This window comes from Mauremys mutica, chromosome 4 (genome assembly GCF_020497125.1).
Source record: "Mauremys mutica isolate MM-2020 ecotype Southern chromosome 4, ASM2049712v1, whole genome shotgun sequence".
Classification (NCBI taxonomy): domain Eukaryota; kingdom Metazoa; phylum Chordata; order Testudines; family Geoemydidae; genus Mauremys; species Mauremys mutica.
Genome location: NC_059075.1, coordinates 102,552,135 through 102,573,561, shown reverse-complemented (window position 1 = coordinate 102,573,561; position 21,427 = coordinate 102,552,135). Strand labels below are relative to the sequence as shown.

At 38.2% G+C, this 21,427-nt stretch overlaps 1 protein-coding gene and 1 long non-coding RNA gene across 3 annotated transcripts in view; one reads left to right on the top strand and one right to left on the bottom strand.

Moving 5' to 3' along the window:
- Positions 1-21,427, top strand: part of SOX6 (SRY-box transcription factor 6) — a 385,937-nt gene that overhangs the window by 350,025 nt on the left and 14,485 nt on the right. For both annotated transcript variants that reach the window (XM_045016229.1, XM_045016227.1), the window contains 2 exons: positions 16,005-16,238; positions 19,239-19,455. In XM_045016229.1, coding sequence (XP_044872164.1) covers positions 16,005-16,238; positions 19,239-19,455 — 451 coding nt within the window. The remainder of the gene's footprint in view (positions 1-16,004; positions 16,239-19,238; positions 19,456-21,427) is intronic.
- LOC123370048 lies at positions 8,352-19,627 on the bottom strand. Its single transcript, XR_006579253.1, has 3 exons — positions 19,537-19,627; positions 9,621-9,815; positions 8,352-8,461 (listed from the first exon to the last, which is right to left on the bottom strand). It is a non-coding gene; the product is annotated as an uncharacterized LOC123370048 (long non-coding RNA).

Here is a 21,427-nt window from a genome sequence, read left to right as displayed (position 1 = left end):
GCATCAAATGGCAGGACTGGGTTTACAATACGGAAGTTCGGTCAGCATCAAGATTCATTTGATCTGCACCCAGTTGAGATGGACTTGCCATGTAATTTGTATGCCTGAGACCCGTTTATCAAACCAAGTCTTATATTCTGAATTAAGCTCCAGCAATCGTAAGCGTGGAGGACAGATGAAATGCTTCAAAGGCACCATGAATCAAAATCTGCTCAAAACTAACATTTCTGACCTTTGAGCAGCTGGTGAGTGATCATATTGCATGGCCCTGCACTGTAAGGGAATCATGAGAAGAATCGTGTTGAGCAGCTGGAGGCACAGCGCCAGACACAGAAACAATGTGCAGCTCTATCAACACAGCTAGGCAAATGGCTCTGTGGCTAGTGCAGTAAAAGTTGTTCTCTCCAAATTGGTCTATACAAACTGTGATTGTCAACATTGTCCTTGAAATCAAGGTGACTAGCATCATCAACATCAACATGCTTATAAAATTTACAGATGACACCCAGCTGGGAGGGGTTGCTAGCACTTTGGAGGGCATAAAAAATGACCTTGACAAATTGGAGATTTGGTCTGAAATCAACAAGATGAAATTCAATAGACACAAGTGCAAAGTACTTCACTTAGGAAGGAAAAATACAAAATGGGGAATAACTAACTAGGGACTAGTATTGTGAAAAAAGATCTGGGGTTTATAGTGGATCACAAATGCCATATGAGCCAACAGTGTGATGTCATTGCAAAAAAGGCTAATATAATTCTGGAGCATATTAACAGGAGTGTCACATGTAACAGAGAGAGATAATTGTTCTACTCTGCAAAGAATTGGTAAGGCCTCTGCTGGAATACTGTGTCCAATTCTGGGGTGCTACTCTTTAGGAAAAGTATGGATAAATTGGTGAGAATCCAGAGGAGGGCAACAAAATAACAGTCTTCAAATATGTTAAGGGCTGTTATAAAGAGGATCATGATCAATTGTTCTCCATGTCCACTGAAGGTAAAACAGGAATTAATGGGCTTAATCTGCAGCAAGAGAGATTTAGACTAATATTAGGGGAAATGTTCCAGCTATAATGATAGTTAAGTACTAAAATAATCTTCCAAAGGACACTGTGGAATCCCCATATTGGAGGTTTTTAAGAACAGGTTAGACAAATGCCTGTCAGGGATGGTCTAGGTATACTTGGGCCTGCCTCACTGCAGGGGGGTTGGCTTAAATGACCTCTCAAGGTCCCATCCAGCTCTACTTTTTGATGGTTCTGTGTTTTTGTAAAAATCAGTTCCCTATTCTGTGAATACAGGTTGTTAGGTTTTGAGAATCTTCTCTTGGCTCAACTCCTAATGGAGACATTCCTCATGTAGGAGCCCAATTTGTCATTTGAAGTGTGAGTCTTGTGCCTCTTATCAATGTTTTGGTATATGTGCCTGCTAATGTAGTATGTACGCCAAGTATACTCATTACTGGAACAGCTACTTCTATTTGCAGGCTTTGTTAATGTGCAGAAAATACACTAACAAGTGCTTTGTTAATGTGCAGAAAATACACTAGGGTCTTGCCCTCTAGTGGATGGAGGCCTGCAGAAAAGATATAAGTACTTCTGTCAACAGTGAATGGTTCTACTTTTAGTTCAGGTAGAAAAGTTTTTTCTTTTGATTTTGAAGGTCATTCTTTCAAGTCCCATTGGAGACCCTCATTCATGCAAAAGAATTCCTTCTGTTAAAGGGAGTGTAGTTTTTGTGATTCGAGTATGGACTCAGAGTAACAATTTATGGATTGTGTTATTGGCTCTGCCACTGACTCATTGTCCGATGTGGAACAGGTAATGTAATGTCTCTGTGTCTTGTTTTCCCATCTGTGAAATGAGAATAATTATACATAAATGCCCCATAGCAGTACTGTGAAGCTAAATTACTTAATATGTTGGTGACTTTTGGATGAAGAGTACTATATTGGTGCAAAGAACAATTATGAAAACTGTCACATCCTGTATCTATTTGTACCATATAATCAGGGATGTGAGAGTTACATGCGTGGCCTCAAAATTTGCCAGTTGGGGCAGCTTGTGCAAAACCTTCCTCTTCACCGCAGAAATCCATTTTTTGTGACAACTTTGCTGATTCTGGGCAGTTAGTGTTTGTTTGCCTCTTCTTTACAAGGAATTCTAGATGTGCTCAGTGAACATGCTCTATAGCCATGAGAAGGAGCATGCCAGCTAGCAAGCCTTCTGAACATGCCTTGACTGGCTTGTCCCCTTCCCTTTAGGTTCTCCACATTCCTCCTGGCAGCCAGAAAGATGGGATCAGAGGCCCCATCCACCAGAAGGTGATTAGAGCCCCTTCTTCCTCTTTCCCCACACTCTCACTCCCCAGTCCCCAGTTTTTATGGCACACCAATATTGAATCCTGAATGGAAATTAGGAAGCAGCCTAAAATACATGGAAAAAACAATCACTTGGGTTTTTAAATTATAGCATACATTAAATATAATACACTTGTTTAAAAAGATCTACTTTCCTAAAAGGTCTTTCTGTGCATCTTGTGCTTCCACAGAATATTCAGCTTCTAGTTTGCTGCAGAATTCATCACTGGAGTACTGCTGCAACTAGAGAGCCTTGGTGCAGAATATAGCATGCCCTTCAGTACTGAGCTCTGTAAAAATAATAGTGGTCAAATAGATGTGGTTAAATAGATAGAACTGAAGAACAGATACGTTCTGGAAGACTGATTATATTATTGGAGAGAACATATTGTAGAGTATCACATTATTCATGGAAGCCTACTTTCTGTGATGAATGCAAATGTTCTTTGCATTAAACCACAAGCATGCTGCAGCTAGACACAGCAGGGTCTGTTCATTCAGGCTGGAATTTTCAAAGGGGCCTAAAGGAGTTAGGAACTGAGACCCCATTGAGGTAGTTGAGTGTCTAACTCTTTTAGACTCCTTTGAAAATTCCACCCTCAATGGAGTAGGTCCTTTTCAACCAGTGACTATCTAATCTATATGTCTTCTATCTAGATTCTTGCACCGCGTCCCAAACCATGATAGCTTAGTACTTCTGATTTGGTGTTTGACTTGGGGTCAGCACTATTGTTACTGATTGTGGGGCACAGTCACTGCAGAGTAGAGTGACAAATTCAGTGAGTAAGTGGCTGGTGGAGAAAGAAATGTACCATGTTTGGGTTTGGTGCAGGTATAGTCCCCAAGAAACCAGGGATCAGGTAGATGGTTGCAGCAGCAGTAGTTAGTACAGGTATGGGGGTGAAGAATAGGTAATGTGCCTGTGAGGGAAAAGAATATGCTGGCTGTGGAAACGAAAGGGAGGCTGCAAGCTTCAAGGAGGGGGGGTAGGTTGGTGAGCTTCCTGGGAGAAAGTGAGAGTGTGGCGGGGAGCTGGAGAAGTGGTGAGAAGAAAGCTGAGAACTAAGGAATGAAAAAAAGAAACAGGCACCTTTTGTATCTCCAACTACCAGCTTGCTCCCCAGTTTTCAGAACCCCACTGTTCACTCCCTCCACAACCCATACAAATACACACAGAGATAGGTGTCCTGGTTTTACATTTTAGACTTCAGGGTCATGATATGTAAAGTGCACACCTCTTAAATAAAGATCAGACAAACTTCTTAAAGAGACACATTGGCTGTATCCCTAAAGTTCCAACATGCTGTTAATGCTGACTGAGATGATGCCCTCTGCAAACTTCCTGTAATAAAGCAACCGTTCCTGCAAAAAGGTGGGCAGCAAAAATCCACAAGTGAAAAAAATCTTTTTTTAACTCCACAAAAGGTCAACTTGGATCTGTCACGGAGAGGTAAGGGAAACAGATTTTTTTTTTAATGTAAGCAGATCAATCTTGGCAGCCTGCCAACACAATCCAAAACTGTGAGGTAACATCTTTAACACCCTACTAGGCTGAGGTGTAAACAGCAGGTACTACATGCATGACAAAGCATCATCTACTTTTGTGACAGTGCCTCATAAATACTGTGGAAAGAATGCCTCTCCATGCCAGTATTTATTGCACATAAATATTTGTAATAGTTGCTATGGCAGTTGAGAAAGGAAAGATTAAAATCAGGAAATGGTGAAAGCTGTCTGAAGACAAAGAAGTGTTTCCAGAGAGAATACAGAAAGCTCAAACCTTAGATGCCTTGTCCCCTGTAGTATCTGTATCTGTCTTTGATAAACGATATTCCCCCAAATGTGCCTTTATTAATTCAAGATGAAATATTTCTTACTGTCTGAGTTCTGGGGCCTGATATTAAGAGGAGGCCTCTGATAATTGTGGGTGCCATTTGTAGCACTTAGACATCTACCGGATTGTATCTGAAATTTGGATGATGGGCCTAATTGACCAGGCTTAACTAATAATGTTGGGAATTTAGGGAAAGCATCGAGGTGACCGAGACCTAGGTTCTGAGTCTGATTTTGTGTAGTGCAGTGTAAATCGGGAAGCACTCCATGAAAGTCAGTGGAGTTCCACTAGTGTAAATGCCTGCAAATGACATGAGAATTGGGCCCTCAGTCTTAAAGGACAGTCCCATTGCTTTCCTGAGGGCAGCTGCTTTATGGACGAGGTTGCTGCCAAACCCCACATACAGTTTTATGGGGGGGAACTCCCACCTCAAGTGATGAATAATCTGAGATGCAGGGCATGGACTGACTTCCCACTGTATTGAAAACTAGTCCTCTCCAGACACTAATATTTAATATACAGGATGGTTCTCACTTTCCGAATTATAACTCTGGCAGTTCTACACAAGTGTTACCTTTGGATTTTCAGCTGTCGTCTTGTATTTTTTTCCTACTGCTAAGCATAAGTATTTCTCATTTGCTGTTTCTGTGCTACAGTAAATGATTCTTTTGTAATAGCACCTTTAAGTTAAAAATGATTATAGTAGAATTGCTAATATTATACAGCCACGGTTACAATGCTCTGAGTATTATATGGAGGTGCCCATTAGCGCAGTTATAGTTAAGGGCTTGTCACAATTTCCATTATATAGTAAACCATTATTTTCAGGAATTTAGAACAAGGCTGTAAAAAATAACTCGAGGCTGAGGCTTTGCACAGAAAGTCTCAGCCCATGAGAAAATTATTGTCACAAATGTTGAAGGCAGTGAGTCTGCTCAGCCTATTTTTAAGTTATGAGAGTGAAAAATTAAGTATAGTAGTTCCAGGGTTTAAAACATTTATTTTCACACTCTGAAGGCCAAATTACTCTTGGAAGGAGCTGCCACTCATGTCAGTAGAAATCCTATGGCCAGATGCTGAGCCCTGCCTAAATCTTCTTTGTGCTGCTCCAGTGATGCAAAAGGAGCTCAAAGCTGTCTCGCACAGGTAGCTGAGAATTCCTCCAGCAAAGGGGAAATCTCAGGTGGTTTAAAGCCACCTTTATAATACCTCTCTCTGCCCCTTTGAGCATAGGTAAGAGGGTAGGGATGGGATGAAGAACTGTGCAATCTGGCTAATCTTCGGCCACTGGAATTGTCCAAATAGAGCCACTCCAGCTTTCATAGCCTTTATATTGCTCTAAATTATAGTATAGGTCATTTTGTTCTCCAGCAGTGTTAAGATCTTAGAAATGGAAAGCTGGTTTATAGCCATTTCCTTCTCTACGACTGAGTTGCACTGAGCATCTAGCCCCATCTGCACATCCAAGGTGAAATTTTGCTTCCAGAGTACTTTTTCTTTGTTTCTTTAAATTTAATGTTCTAAGCAGTTAGACAAGAATGTGTGTTCGGAGTATTTGAGTGTCTTTCTTAGTTCCTGAAAATATTAAATTATTACATTTTAAATATAGCATCTAACTACAGATCAAAGGTTACATTTCAAATGCTCATGCAAACTTGAGCTTGCAATATTTGTATGGACACATTTTTTTGTGTTAAAAAAATCCCATATTTTTTAACACAAATCAGGGAATGGCAAATGGGTATTTTTGTATACAGTTACCCAAATTGTAAGAGCATTTTCCTGTTTTCACCCACAAATCCTGGATAGGTAGGTGCAACCCATTTGAAAAATTATTCCTATGAGTTTTCCAAAGATTTCCTAATATGTATTAACTTTGAGCTCATACCCTTGTACTACAGCTGTTGCTTCTCCTTCATCATCATTTATTATTTATCTATTATACTATTGATTATTATAATTATTATTACTACCCCCTAAATGTGCTAGGCAAAAAAGAAATGAGACACACACACATTCTGCTTCGAGGTTCTTGCAGTCTAATTATAGATGTGACAGAATACGTAAGAACAGCAAACACTGGATAGAAGAGAATTACTGATATTGATACACTGAATTATGATATATGCTAGGAAGTGTCAGATCAGTTTGTGGATTGAATGCTATAAATGAGCCATTAATGTAATGATTCCAAAATAGATGTTAAAATCTTTTGGTGGAATGCTCTGCATTTCAGAGTTTCTTAGATACCGACAGTTATTCCACACTGGACATGACTTTAGGCAGTTTGTACTGCAAATTTCTGTGCGGCTCGAAAGCTTGTCTCTCTCACCGTCAGAAGTTGGTCCAATAAAAGATATTACCCACCCAGCTTTGTCTCTCTAATATCTGGGATTGACATGGCTACAATTGTGCTGCATACAACTTCTCTCCCAGTAAGTCAACACAGAATATCTCCTTATAAACCATGCTGTAGTTTAATTGTTTGAAATCATATCTTTGTTGTACAGAGGCAAGAAAAGTTGCTTATTATCAGTCTTCAGACCCTTATTTTCTTCATCTCTACCTAAAAAAAAGTATATGTCAAATTTGAAGTTGTGCTTCCATTATTCTCTAGAGTAAATTGTCATTCTTTGTTCTCCATCTTAAAATAAAACAAAATAAAATAAATAATGGCCATGATATGAACCGGTCCAAATCTGGTGGATCTAGTTTTGGCAAAACTTTGTTTGATATCATGTCTGAGTAAAGACTGTAAAATATGTCCCTGTGTTTTAAAAATCAATATCATGCTTTATAAATCATATAGGTATCATCATGTCAGGAGGTGTTTGAAATCATGTTGGTATCCGTTCCACTGATGATATATTGGCTCTTAAAGGCCTAATCTGATATAAAATAAAATATCCCTTTCATGTGAATTAGTATTGTTTTGGCTTTGAAACTGATTGGTATAATAACAATAATGCCACTTAGTTATCATCATTGTTCCAAAAAAGCAACTACAATATCAGAGGAGTGTGCTGTATACCTTTTAATAATAGTAATAATAACAAGCATTATAAACTGCTTCTCCCTGCATATCTAATCTGTGACAGTTAATACTTTAATTTCAAAATAAACATGAAATGCAAAAAATGATATCAATAGGGAGGCAATGTATAAAACGTATAGACCTGGTGACTGAGAATTCCACTTTATTCACTGGCACTGGGCAAATGGTATAACCTGCAACTCTGACTTTGTCCCTCAGTAAAATGGGTTTAATGATACCTACTTCAAGAGGGGGCTTTTGCATCTGTTTGTAAAGCATTTTGAGTTCCTCCAATGAAAATTGCTATGTGAATGCAAAGACTTTTTATTACAGTTAATTCATTTATTTTCCAGAAATATAAAATCAAGGCTACTTCAGTGTCCTTTGTACCTAGAAGTTTCTCGGGTCCCCAAAGACTCATTTTTCATTCCATTTGTGCTACGGCACTTAGAAATAACCTTACCATTGTGGGCTTAAATCAGACTCTGTACAGTAATTTAACACAGTTCTGTATTATTTAATAGATGATTTCATTGTTTTCGAGTGTATACCATGCCACATTTCAATAAGGGTTAGTTTTGCCATAAAATGTGGTCAAGTAATCTAAACTTTTTGTGTAAACCATCAAGAAAATAGCTGCATTTAAGGGTTTTGATTCATTTGAACTTTGTGGATTTGGACAAAACTGGTTGCTGTTTGTGGAGGTGATAATAGCCTATTTAAAAATATTTGAGTTTAAATTCAAGTCACAAATCAGCACTTACACTGCTGAGTGAACTGTTACAACTGATAAAACTTAGAAGACTTGATTTTATTTTACACACAAAAAATATTTCACTTTTCATTTTTTTAATGAAGAAAAAAGCATGTAACTTGTGTAGGTGTTCAAGTGCATCAATGCTCTGTTTTAATTAAGATAAAGCATTTTGTTTGCATATGTAAAGCAAATGTAATAAAAAGGAAACTCACTGTCACCAAAGCTGAAAACAAGGGACTTTGGAAAATATATGCTGATATATAACTGGCTTAGAATTTCCTTCATTTTGCAAAGCCACGAGCCACATGCATCAGCTCACCGCAAAGTCATTAGGTCTTTTTAAGCTCAGATGAAAAACATTAACAAATACCACAAAAGGCTTTAGTATGGCCCCTTTGTTCATTCACATATGGCAGTTTATAACTCCTGCTCCACTTGGGTCGTGTGTTTGTTTAAGCTGCCTCCATCAGGCCAGCCCTGAAAGAACAAAAGACATCTTGAGCGATCCTAAGCAGGAAATGGGCTAATCTAAACACGGTTTGTGACACTATAAGTAGAATAGAAGAGGGAGGGATTGATTAGTCATTAATGTCCAATTGACTCCATATGGATGTTGCAATAAGAAGGCCTTTTTCAGTGCAGTAGCAGAGTTATTGAATTAGAGGTTTATGTTTCCTCAGAGCTGACCTTAGGGAATTCCGTTTTGGTTCTTCTTGTTGATGTTTAAAGAGAATGGAGTCTCTAATAGGGAAAATAGAAGCATTATCTGCAGTAACACTTGCTAAGAATATCATAACTGAGTGTTGCATTAATATAAGAGAGGGGTTTTGGCCTCTGCTACAGTATATTTTTAATTCTTAGCATTTACTTAGCATGTTTATATGTCTTCGGAGGTGAAATATTTTAGATCCTATTAAAATGTTACAATTAATTTAATAAATCAGTCATACTTTCCTCAGGTTCTTTTCCCTTCCAGGCGCCAAGTACTCTTCATGAGAAATGTTGGACCTTAGAATCCCAGCTGAATAATATTTGTTTAGTGTTTGGAGTGAAGGCAGCCTGGTGACCAGACACTGCCATGCAGGATACCTGTGCCTCAGAGTGACTACAGACCTCACACCCCTTGGGCTAGTGATTTCTCTGTTCCGTTGTTAGCATTGCAGAGCGTCTCACACCAGACAATTGATGGAAGTAGGATTTGACAGTGGCTCTTTAAGTGCCCATATATTCTACCTTCCTTGCTGGTAATAAAGTGTCATCTACGTGTGGATTGGGATATAAAGAAATAAAGAGGTAAAAAGGCAGAGAAGGGATAAGAAACATATCTATAAACCTAGGCCCTAACTTGGATCAGTCTTTATATTCTGCTATCAAGCAGAAAATTTTGTCACATTTTGCAGAATCAGCCGTATGAATTTGTATCTAAAAATATTCATTCAATGAAAAGGTATTTGTTGTATTTTTCAACTCTCTAAAGCTTTTGGCCATCCATTAATTTCAGATGTGTTTTTGTTTGTAATGCTTGTAAAAATATCAGACAAGCTGTACTGGAGGCTGCCATCCTCTCTCCACAGAAGACATGCAAAACAGAGAGTTGCAAAGTCATTTTTTTCACTCTACCCTATTTTATCCTTACCTATATTCTGGAGGGATCCATCTCTGAGAACAAGTGTACAATTCCAGTTTCAATGCCCATTCAGTCCTCAGCGTCACTCCTGTAACCAGCAATAGCAACGCTAGTAGTTCATATTGGCATGAAGTATTTTATGATGTGGCCACCAGAGTCTCCTATTTGCCCAAAAAGAGGGCAGGGCAGGGCAGCACCTGGAGGCTATAAAGGATCAGAGAGATGTTGAAGTCAATTGGAGTTTTGTTATTAACTTCAACAGAGCCATGATTTCAGCCACAGAAGACCATCCCTGCTCTAAAGAGCTTACAGTCTAAAAGTAAAGACAGACAAACAGATACAGGCAAACAACAAACAAACAATATGTCAAAAGTTACAGTACAGTTTCCCCAACATCCCACTCACATGGCAATACTTTTCCCCACTCTCTCCTCTGTCCAGATGCTGACCAAATTTCTTCCTAGCCCTATCCATGGAAAGCACCCTCTTTCTCCCCTATCTAGCCCCCTAGAAAAACACTTTGCCTCATCTGGTTGTAGAAGATTTTTTAAAGTTTAAGTGCTTGGCCGGATCAAGCCCTTAGTATTTTAGCTTCCCCTTCATTTTTTACTATCCTTTGACCATGTATAGTCTTCCTACGCTAATCCTGAATTTAACTCCTCCGGAGGAGTTAAACACTGTGCAGCTACAAAAAGTGATCACCGTCATCCAATCTGCTCTGTGTTTTGTATTAGCTCATCCATGGCTCAGCCCAACAGAAGCTGAAGAGCTGGAAAGCAAAACAGCCCTACACCCTCAGAAGCTGAAAGTGTCTCTTCTAGTATAGCCCCAGCCTCTGCTGGGCTGAAGAGGAGATTTCCCTGCCAACTAAGCCAATAGGGCAGCCAAATCTTGTTTTTGTAAAAATTTTGAATCACAACCAAACTCCTCGTTCTGGAAGTCAAACTGCCATTCTGTGACTATTATGAACAGTACACTGGTGAATGGCCCATTAGTCACCACAGACACACAATTGTTTTAACTTTCCCCCAGTTAGTAATGTATTTTGTACATATTATTTTGCAGAGGGATTTTATTAGATAATGATGAGTAAATTCTCCCTATGAACCAGAACTAAAATCCCTACCACTTTACAGTCTTCCATATCCTTTGCTCTTCAAATTCCAGAATAGTCTCTCTTTTGTTTCTGGATCACTCATTATTGTAACTATCAGCACAAAACAAGAACGTGGTTTGTAAAACTTGTTGAAATTCTGTCTGTGGGTGAAAGAGCTTTTTTGATATTTGATTGACAGGCTGAAGTTGTTTAAAGCTGGCTTGCAGTTTGAAATATTGTTATTGTTATGGGTTTCAACCTGCAAGACCACATTTTACATCTGTGTCTTTTATATCATTAAAGCCTTAGTTATAGCCTCAGTGAACATTAAGAATTTTTGCTCTCCGGTTATAATACCTTTTGCAAACAGAAGCATTTTCTGTAATGTACAGTATGTTGAACATACTCCTGCACTTGTGGGACACAGGACAGACAGGTTGGGTGATTGTTAATTATTTTTAGAAGCTCATTTTGCACAGATTCTTTTGTGAGAGCCCTTGGGCCTCATAGCCACTCAAAGATCAAGCAGAGAAAAGCTCAACTTTTTTCGGCTGCCTTTTCCAATCCTTCGGGTATGGACTTGCTCAAAGGAGATGCATCACAAGCTTCGTGTCCTTTTTGAGATGTTTGCAGTTTACTACTACTGTAATTAAGGATTGTTTTCTAAAAAATTAAATTAAAGTAGATTACAAGGATTGTAGTTTCATCTTCCTATTCCAAATTATAATCTCTCCAAATAAAGAATTCAGTCCTACAAAAGTCATATTGAAGTATATTGGACTTTTTCCTGCATCAGAACCAGAGGATCAGGCCAAAACTTTATTAGAAAGACCTAAAGACAAACCCATTGGCCAACTGTACATATTGGTGCAATCAAAAATTTATAGAGCTGTTTCCTAACCATGCCAACTGTAGATAAACACAGTCGCTTGTAACTGGCATGGTGTAGCAGTTATGTAAATCAAGACAATTGTATTTTAAATACTAAGTTGTTTTTTTTAAAAATCAGTTTTGAAATTTGTGTGGTGTTATTATCTTGGTTACTCCTGCAGGCACAAAAGCTGACCATAACAAGGGAATTCAGAATTTTAGAGACTATATGATGCATTGTACCTCTCCAAAGTAACTCTTTTCATTTGTATACAGTGCTCAAAGCTAAAGGTTGTTTTCCTGATCCCCCTATGGTGTTATATGAGCATGTTTTGCATGCAGTTGTTTCAGACTATAGTAGTTTCCTCCTTTATTTAATTATTGATCATTATACTGTAATTACAGACATAAGGAGCCAGATGCTCCCTTCTGCTTATGCTGTTGGAGTGGAGCAATATCACTGGAAATATGGCAGGGAATGTGAAGTTGGGAAGCAGTGTCACCTGTCTCGTGAGAACAGGGAAATTTAACTTCAGAAATACTGCAAGGGAGCAGCAGGGAAGGAGCTTGTGAAGCAATCCAGGAATGGCCAGTAGATCCACCACTGTGTGGATCTACGGGCCTAAAATCTGATGATGGGGGAGGGCCCGGTGTATAGTAATGGGCTGTAGTGGCAGTGAAACTGTTAAGCAGCCATCTGCATCGTACCAGTAGGTTGAGAGAAGATTTCACACACACACCCCGCAGCCTTTCTTAGATCTTCTGTGACAAATCCATTTATTTGTATAGTGGTGGTGGGATGTATGAGTGCAGCATTTGGCCCAAGGATAGATAGACCCTCCTTTTCCCCATTTCAGGTAAACAGAAATTCTTGGAAGGTTTGTGGCCACTCCCTCATGATTAAACCCTCCCATAAATTTGGGCCACTTGTAGTCTCTTCAGTCTGTGCCAGGCTTGAAGGAAGCTGGCAGGAAGGTGGGAAGGAAGCTCATTGACACTGATCCAGCTAAGTACTTAGGCATGTGAGTAGTTCCAAGGACCATTTATGCGCTTTGTTAGGGATGTGCTTAAGCACTTTGCTGAATTGGACTATAACAAGGAGCATGTTCATGAAGGTAGAAGGTATAAAATCATTATACATGTCACAGTTCAGGGCAACTACACCTGTATTTACCCTCCATGGTCCACCAAGGGCACCCACTTTTAGGTTCCTAGATCCTCAGCAGTCCCCTTTCTTGAGTAGAAACCCATATCTCTCTCCTTCCTGACTGGGTTTTTTTCCAGGCTGCATAGTTCTCTGTCAACAATATATATTCCCAGCAAGCCAAACTGCCTAAACAAGCCAGTTTCTGTGCCTTGTTTTCTCTTCAGGGGCTTTTAACAATTGTAATTGACAGTAGTCACTAGTTACTACACAGCTCTTTTTATAAGTAAGTACATTTATTCTTAAGATGAAAGCATTAAAGAAAAAACACATTAAAAACAATAAAAGAGCCTACACACACAAAAAAATATTTATCAGAGGTGACCCTAATCTCAGGTTCTGTTAGGTGCTAATCCTTCAAAATCCACAACTAGGCATTCCATGTGGTTACAAGTTCATAACTGTCTCAGATTCAAAACCAGAACAACCATGAATAGTTCAGGCCAGATCTACACTCAGAAGTTAAATCGGGGAGGTGGAGAGGTGGACTAACTACGTCAACAAGAGAGCCCCTCCTGTCGCTGTAGTGTCTACACTGAAGCTCTACATCTGTGCTGCTGCAGCATTTCAAGGGTAGACAAGCCCTTAGGCTTTCCTTTATATAGCTTGGATCTTTGATCATGGCCTTGTATAACAGGTAATCAGCAGATAAAAAGTCCACTCCTAAGAGCAAAGCTTCAAAAGGCTCGGTTTTAGCATAACCAGAGGTGGGGGATTTGCATTTACCCATCCACTATATATCTACCAGGAAATCCACTTCACACGCATTGTCCCAAAAGTCTATTCTTGTCTGACACATTGTTCACTATTGGCCTTCCATCACATCTCCACTCTAGAGCGGTTACATCAAATCCCGGCCCACAATAATTCATGAACTTTGTGTTTAGTACAATGGACCCAAAGATACTGTACTTAAACTGAATTCAGTAAATTCAGGAAATTGCCTTATCAATCAGCTGGGTAGAGCTATTTTTTCCCCTCTTTTCCTTTTCTATCAGTGGAGCTGATTGAATAACTTATTGCAAATGTTGACAATTTTGTATAAAATAATTATTCATATATTTTTCATTTGTCAACTAGCTTCATAATGCTGCATTATCATTGCATAGTTGTTGCAAATGTTGGTATTTTAAAAAAATTGAATAATTATACATATAATTATATATACATTTTTCTGTTATTTGTGTTAGTCCTACTTATTAGAATTAAGTCACTAAACCACAGTAGCATAGGAAACCTCGGTTAAAAATATCCTAATTTTAAAATAAAGATATATTCTATTTGAGATGACGTGCAGGAAGAGTCTGATCAAGAGCCCATTTGAAGACAGGGCTCCTGTTGACTCCAGTTGCCTTTGGATTAAGTCCTAAAAGCACATCTTTATCTTCACTCAGCAAAACCACTACTCCCTATTGCAAAAGAGAGAGAGAGCAGCAATTTAACCATCTGTAAATGCTGAACACCTGTGGCACAGTAGTTAACTCAGAATAATATTAAAATATTTTTGCATCTGACATTTGCTGCAAACCTGTCTTCTTTTATGTGCACACACATGTAAGTATATAAATTGCTGAATCAGTGTCAGTTGTAAAGTAATGGCATTGAGGGCATCATAAATTTCCACAGTGATCCTCAGGAGAAGACACTGTCGTATCCGAATGAGTGTTTTGCTTCCAGGGTAATGTATGTCTTCATCTGGCCCAGCAGTCAGCGTATTGCCCTGTGTTGATGGATATTGTCCGCTTGAAAGTACACTACATTTCACTGCACAATAAACATGGCTGTCAACGCCATATAAAGTGAAATCAATTTATCCTGTATGGTCAGTGCCTTTTAAATGAAATTAATGTACTGTGGGCATGGTGGCAAAAAGGTAGTGTATTAGTTATGCATCCTCTGTGCTAAGACTTTTTTCATGTAAATGAATTGCCTACATGGAATTAAATTGTTGTGTATATAAAGTATGGTGTTTTCCCAGTAAATTAGCAAAATTAGGATTCTACATAATTAAAAACTATAAGTCAGTCATTGAAGACAATAGAACAACGACACTTTGCAGAAGCTAAGTATCTGACCTTATATTTTTGGTTGATATAAATTACCTTCACACTGCTACAGAAAAATAATGAGGCATTTTATTGTGCTAATTTATTGTCATGTTTTGACACAATCACCTTTTTGTTTTTATCAAAGCAGTGGATAACATGAGTGTAGAGTGTGGAAGCCTACAATAAAATTGTGTCACTTTTCTCCTGTACAACCTTTTCTTTCTCTGTGTTCACAGCTATGTTCCAGCCTTAAAAGTGTAATTTACAATTATGATTCCAAAAGTTTCAGGACAAGGACATCACATCTCAGCTATATCAGGCAGTTCCTACCACCTGATGTTCAGTTGTGTGCACTCTAATGTACAGTAAAGCTTAGACTGCTTGTTGTCAAGAAAACTGAGCTTGGGTGCAGCCCAAGATCCGTCACAGGTTAGAGCACGCACAGCTGAATTGGAGGTGGGTAATGGCAGGCCATCAGGATTCACTAAAGTATCATTGTCAAGGGGAACCCAATGTACTAGTCACACCAACCTATTGCTCTGGTATTAGCATGCATACCCGTTGACTGCAAACTACCGTATTACAGATGCATGGCTTGATCCTGCAAGATGCTGTCATTGAAATAAATTTGAACTGAGGATGCTCAGCCCCCAGCAGAATCAGACCTATATAATGTGCAACATGTACCCACAGATTAAGAATACGCTGTATAATTTATTATGAAATGTTTGGATATGTTCCACTGCACAAGCAGCAGAGTCATTGTGAAGTACTTGTGTGAGCAGTTCTACATCACAGTTGATCTTCACGTGTAACTTTTATACACATGCACCCATGGAGCATACAAAATGTACACGCAGTAGTAGAACCCAGAACTGGAACTTGGTCTAGTCTTTGGTACCTTGACAGAAGAAAAATATAATTATCAATACAAACAATTTGTTGGCTAATACAGGTATTGTAGATCTTGTTAAGATTGCCTTCGGAAGATTACATTGGAATTATGAAATTAGGTCTATTTTATCTCCTCTTATAGCTCTGGAAGCAAGAAGGGGGAGTTGGGGAGAGAGAGAAAAAAAATGAAGCTAAAATGAACAAGGCATAGGAAGTTGTTTTTGTAATCAAAATAATAATGCTTTGCATCCATCTTGTTTCTTCCTGCCTTGATATTACAGGAAGTAAAGCAATGAATGGCTCTGCAGCTAAACTACAGCAGTATTATTGTTGGCCAACAGGAGGTGCCACTGTGGCTGAAGCTCGAGTCTACAGGGACGCACGGGGCCGAGCCAGTAGTGAACCGCATATCAAGCGACCAATGAACGCTTTCATGGTTTGGGCAAAGGATGAACGCAGAAAAATTCTCCAAGCTTTTCCTGACATGCACAACTCCAATATTAGCAAAATCCTAGGTAAGTACCAGACAATAAATATATTGTGACTGATGTAGATGTGGCGGCGAATGAGGACAAATGCAGGGATGGATATTTAGGAACAGGCCACAATTTATTAAACTTAACACAGGGGCACTACCCATCCTGTCACCCATACTCTCACCAGCATTTTAAGTGGTTCCAATACGGGTTACATGGATACTCCATATAACTATCTTGGCCTATGACTCAACATGCTCTTCTGAGTCTTATCACCTCCCTTCCAGCGTAAGCGGGACCGGGGATACTAAAAAACAGGGGAGTTGGGGGGAGGACCTTGGCCCGTGAAGGCCATAAGATTTTCCACTATCCCACGAGCACAAGGCCCGTCAATAAAAATCTCAGGTCTTTTACTTCTGGGAACCATTCCTTTTAACCACACTGGAAACCACCCACAAACTGTGAAGAACTAACATCCTTTCCAAGTACTATCATCAATTGTTAAATCCTATTACTATTTAACTTAACTGTACCTCCAGGGTGCTGTGAGGAAGGCGAAAAACTTCCCAGGTGCCAACAGGAAGAAAAAATTTCTTTCCTAACCCCAAAACAGCTGATTGGTCAGATCTGCTGTATCCATAAAAGACAGCTCTGAGGCTATTGGTATGTGGTAGAGAGGATGGGGCTGCTGGGAATGTAGCAAAAAGAGGCTCCACTTAGTTCAGGCTAGGGTAGGGTGAGGGACCAATCAGCTCCTTTCCTTCCCCTATTAGCTAATGAATGGCAGAGACTCTGCAAGGGAGGGACAGCCCAGTGTCCCCTCTGTGTATTCTCCTTCATTCAGCTAGGGCTGTCCCAATTGCCAGTTTACTGTAACAATGGCTCCTGGATAAAGTGACCCATTGCATGATCACATCAGAAATAATTTGAACTCAAGAGGTCACAATTCATGCAAATGGAAACTGTGCTTCTTATGGTAACATTAATAATTTTGGAAATATGTTTAATTTAATACAAATCCAAGATAAAAATTCATGTCAGAGAATTAAAAGTCAGAAATGAATTATTGGTCAGCAATTTTCATAACACCTGAAAGAGCATATATTCAATGCATATTTTCTTTAAAAAATAAGGTAATGTTTTAATGAAACATATATCGATGTTAGAAGAAAAAATAGGAGGAAACACTTGCATTACACAATTAAAATATTACTTAATATTAACAATTCAGAAGTAATATTTAACGTGTATACACATGTGATATGGGCATACGCCAATACATGAGTTTTGCCACTGTGCAAATAAATTGGCTGATTTTTTTAGACATTGTGAGTCAATGACCTCTCTGGAGAATTAGAAACATACGTGAGAATGAGTGGTGAAATGTTAAAACATATATTTGTTCTCTGAGTCTTTGAAGTGAAAGATGGATTCTAAATGTAACTCATAATAAATAACAGTAAAAATCAAGTTTCATCTGTAATCATTTTATTGTAAACTTTTGAGTTGAAGTGCATTTTTAACAAAGCTGTTTCTCGTGCATTTGTTATTTCTGTCAGAGGCAAAAAGACATTCTAGAAATAAATGTTACTCTGTCCTAAAACTTTTAGTATCTCACTTAGAAGTTCTCATATTTTTGTCTGCCATTTTAAATAAGTTATATGAATAGCCTTTCAGTTTTGTATAAACCCTGCACTGTTTCAATGTTGGCAGCCAGGGGGAATCTATATTATTTGTGTGCATTCTGTGAAAAAACTATTAGGAATATAGTAACTGTATTCATTAAAATGTAAACTTTCAGCATAAATATATCAGAAGTGCCAGCAATCGTGTGTTTGTTAACCATAGAATTAACCTGTCATAAATAAGTCTATCTCCATATAATATCTGTGCAACTTTTCCAGGACAATGAGAAAAGAGTCTGAATTATTAGAACTGACACAGAACATTGCTGGCTATGGATAATATTTATACAACTTTTCCATTTGTTGATGTATGAAAAATCTTGGTAAAAGAATAGCTTCCACCCACGTTTACCGCAGCTGTAATAGTTTTATCCAGCTGAAAGACACCAAAAAGCTACTTTCTGCGTTGCTTACCCAAAACAACCCCCCAAAACCTATCCTCTTTCCAAGTGTTTAGATCATTCTTTATAAACAATACAAGGGAGCTGAATAGTTTTTCCTCTTCCTGTATAAACTGTATTAGAATTTTTTACTACTTTTATTGGCTCAGCTTTCAATGAACGTTTACAATACTTAAAGTGGTGTATATAACTGCAAATGTGCTTTCCTTTAAAAAAATAACTTTCTAAGTGCAGTTCAATACATTAATTTCATCTGGCCAGACAAAAATATGCATAATAGGATTTAAAATATTGTAGAGTGCTAATAGTATGCCAAGGTTGTATCAAAGTGCAACTAAATTAAAGACGTCTTATTAGTAAGGGGTTGTTTGTAATTCTGTGAATGTGAGCTTTTCATAAGTTTTCCTTGCTAAGTAGCACAGTATTAATATCCATTATTAGAAATTTATAAGCTATGTTCTTAAGAACTCTTGGAGAAGCATGCATACATGACCAATGTGATAAGCTTTTAAGATCAACAAAATGACAGTAGACCCAACCTGACTCTAGTGATGTGCATTTTAATAAATAGCTCACAGAATTATTCTCAGGTCAAAAGGTCAATATTGTAAAGAATAATTGAAAAAAATTGTTATGGACACATGATCCATATTTTCAAATGCAACTATTGATTTTAAATGACTCAATTGTTAGGTGTCTGACTGGAAACAATTTAAAGGAGCTGGATTTTCAGAAAGTGGGTGATCTGCACTCTCTGGAAGTCATGCCCCTTTGAGGTGTCTCAGATTGGGTGCCCAAAATAGCTAATCACTTTCGAAAATCTTGGCCAAAGACAGTTTTTTTAAATGCTGGTGAACTTGTTATACAAGGTGGCCAAAAAAAAAAGTGTGTTTCTCAATGCCTATAACTAGAACTCACTCTGCCTTGCTTGAGCATCATGTTTTTATATATAGGCTCTCGCTGGAAATCCATGTCTAATCAAGAGAAACAACCTTACTATGAAGAACAGGCACGGCTAAGTAAAATCCATCTAGAGAAGTACCCTAACTACAAATACAAACCTCGACCAAAACGCACCTGTATTGTTGATGGCAAGAAACTGCGTATTGGAGAATATAAACAACTGATGAGGTCTCGAAGACAGGAGATGAGGCAGTTTTTTACTGTGGGGTAAGTATTATTATTGCTGTTGCTGTTTTTTTCAATGTAGTACCATGATGGTTTTTCAAACAAATGGACAGTTCTCCTTACCTGAAGAGTTTACAAGTTAAGGGTGCAATCTGCAAAATCTTGCTAACACACCTAGGATTTACTATTGAACATAGAATTACCAGCCACGTACTGTACTCTTTGATTAACAATGGGCCTGATTCTAGAACTCTTTGAAAACAATCGGACTCCGTTCATTAGCCTCAGAGCATTTTTAATCGGGCCATATGTGGGTTAGTAGCGAGCCCTGCCCTCAGTAGCGATGGTTTCCAGGATTACTCCCAGGATTAAAACTGGAACAACAGGAAAAAGTAGAAAAGGAGTGTTAGAGAGGACAAGGGTGATTTAGGGAGGGGAGGACTAGGGAGATTTAATAAGAGATTTAGGGAGGGGAGGACTAGGGAGAAGATAGTAAGATTATACAGAAGCCTGGGTGAATGATACACACATCTTGAAGGCACCTAATATTTTTTTTGTTATGTATTATTGTGGTATACAATATTCCTTGAAGAAATGTGTTGTGAGAAAGGACTTAAAGTATAGGGATAGATCAGCCAGGTTTCCAGTTCAGAATGTATGGCACTAAAAAAAAAATCCCACTACAGTTTTAATCATACTTTGTGTTATAAATACAGTGGAAGGTAATACTGTTAAATGACATCTAGAATTTTGAACAGGATGCAATGCTATGACAGTTCTCCAGATTCAGGATAGAAAGCCCACTGAAACAATTGCATCAGAACTGATTTATCTCTTCCATTCGCTTCTGAATTAATTTGTGATGCTCTGTGCCAGGGTACGATGTTTCTGGTAGTTTAAAAAGAGCCTAAAAGCTATCTTCCCAGCCAGCCCTTCCAAATTCACAATGTTCTGCTTAGTTCTCTAATCATAATAATCTCCTTTTATTGTGTGCTTTACTACCAGATAATTGACCTTGACATCAGTTATGTGCCCTGATTTTTGGGATGTGGAACTCCCTGTTGCAGTCAATTATTTATTGGTACAGCCTGCAACAATGTAGACTTTTTGTTAAATCTAGAAGTATTTTCATATTTTGAAATATGATGAGATAATATAACTTTCGAGTCTGTAATATGATGCTGTTAGCTTACTCTGCACTATTAGTTGTTTACTAATAAGCTGTCACAGAAATTGTACAGATTCACATCTGAATTGACATAGCATATCACAAATGATCTTCAACTCAAAGGAGTGAAATTCTAGCCCACCTCTTCCAAGGCAGATTAACAGTCAAATCATATCAATACAATACATTTTCAAGATCCAAAAGCAGCAATGTGGTTAAATTAAATAAAAGAATGGGAGAATAATAGCATGACAATGAGAGAAATGATAATGGAAGAATCGGTTGCTAATTCAAAGCAAAATTAAGCTGCAGCATTGTAGGGATCAGAGGAGCAGGTAGAATAAGGACGTCAGGATTAAGAATTATTCCGTAGAAAAGTGAATGACACAATGACTGTTTTTCAAAACACTAAAAACTATTCCCCATGAACCCAATGACCCAAGTTAACCTTAATGTCTCCTTGTGATATATCACAAAGAATCATGAGAGGCAACATGGGAATTTAATCATTTTTCTAAATACATGAGTCCTGATTCTTCTAATTTACACTATGACCTCTTAACACCCATCTGGCAGAAAAAAGAGGCCTTAAAGTGAGTGTAAATTACATTTATATTGATATGATTTGAATGTAATTTACAACCACTTTAAGATCCCTTTACAAAGCTAAAGATGAATAAAGGAAACTTAGTGTAAAAGGGAATCGGCCCTTGGTTGGAAACATGAATATGAAAACGCATTACATGGATTAGTCAAAGGTGACAAAGAATTCATGTCTTTGTTCCATCTGTATTTAAATTTGGGAGCTGAGGAGACCTAGAATGTGTGTGGTTCTTCTGAATTTGT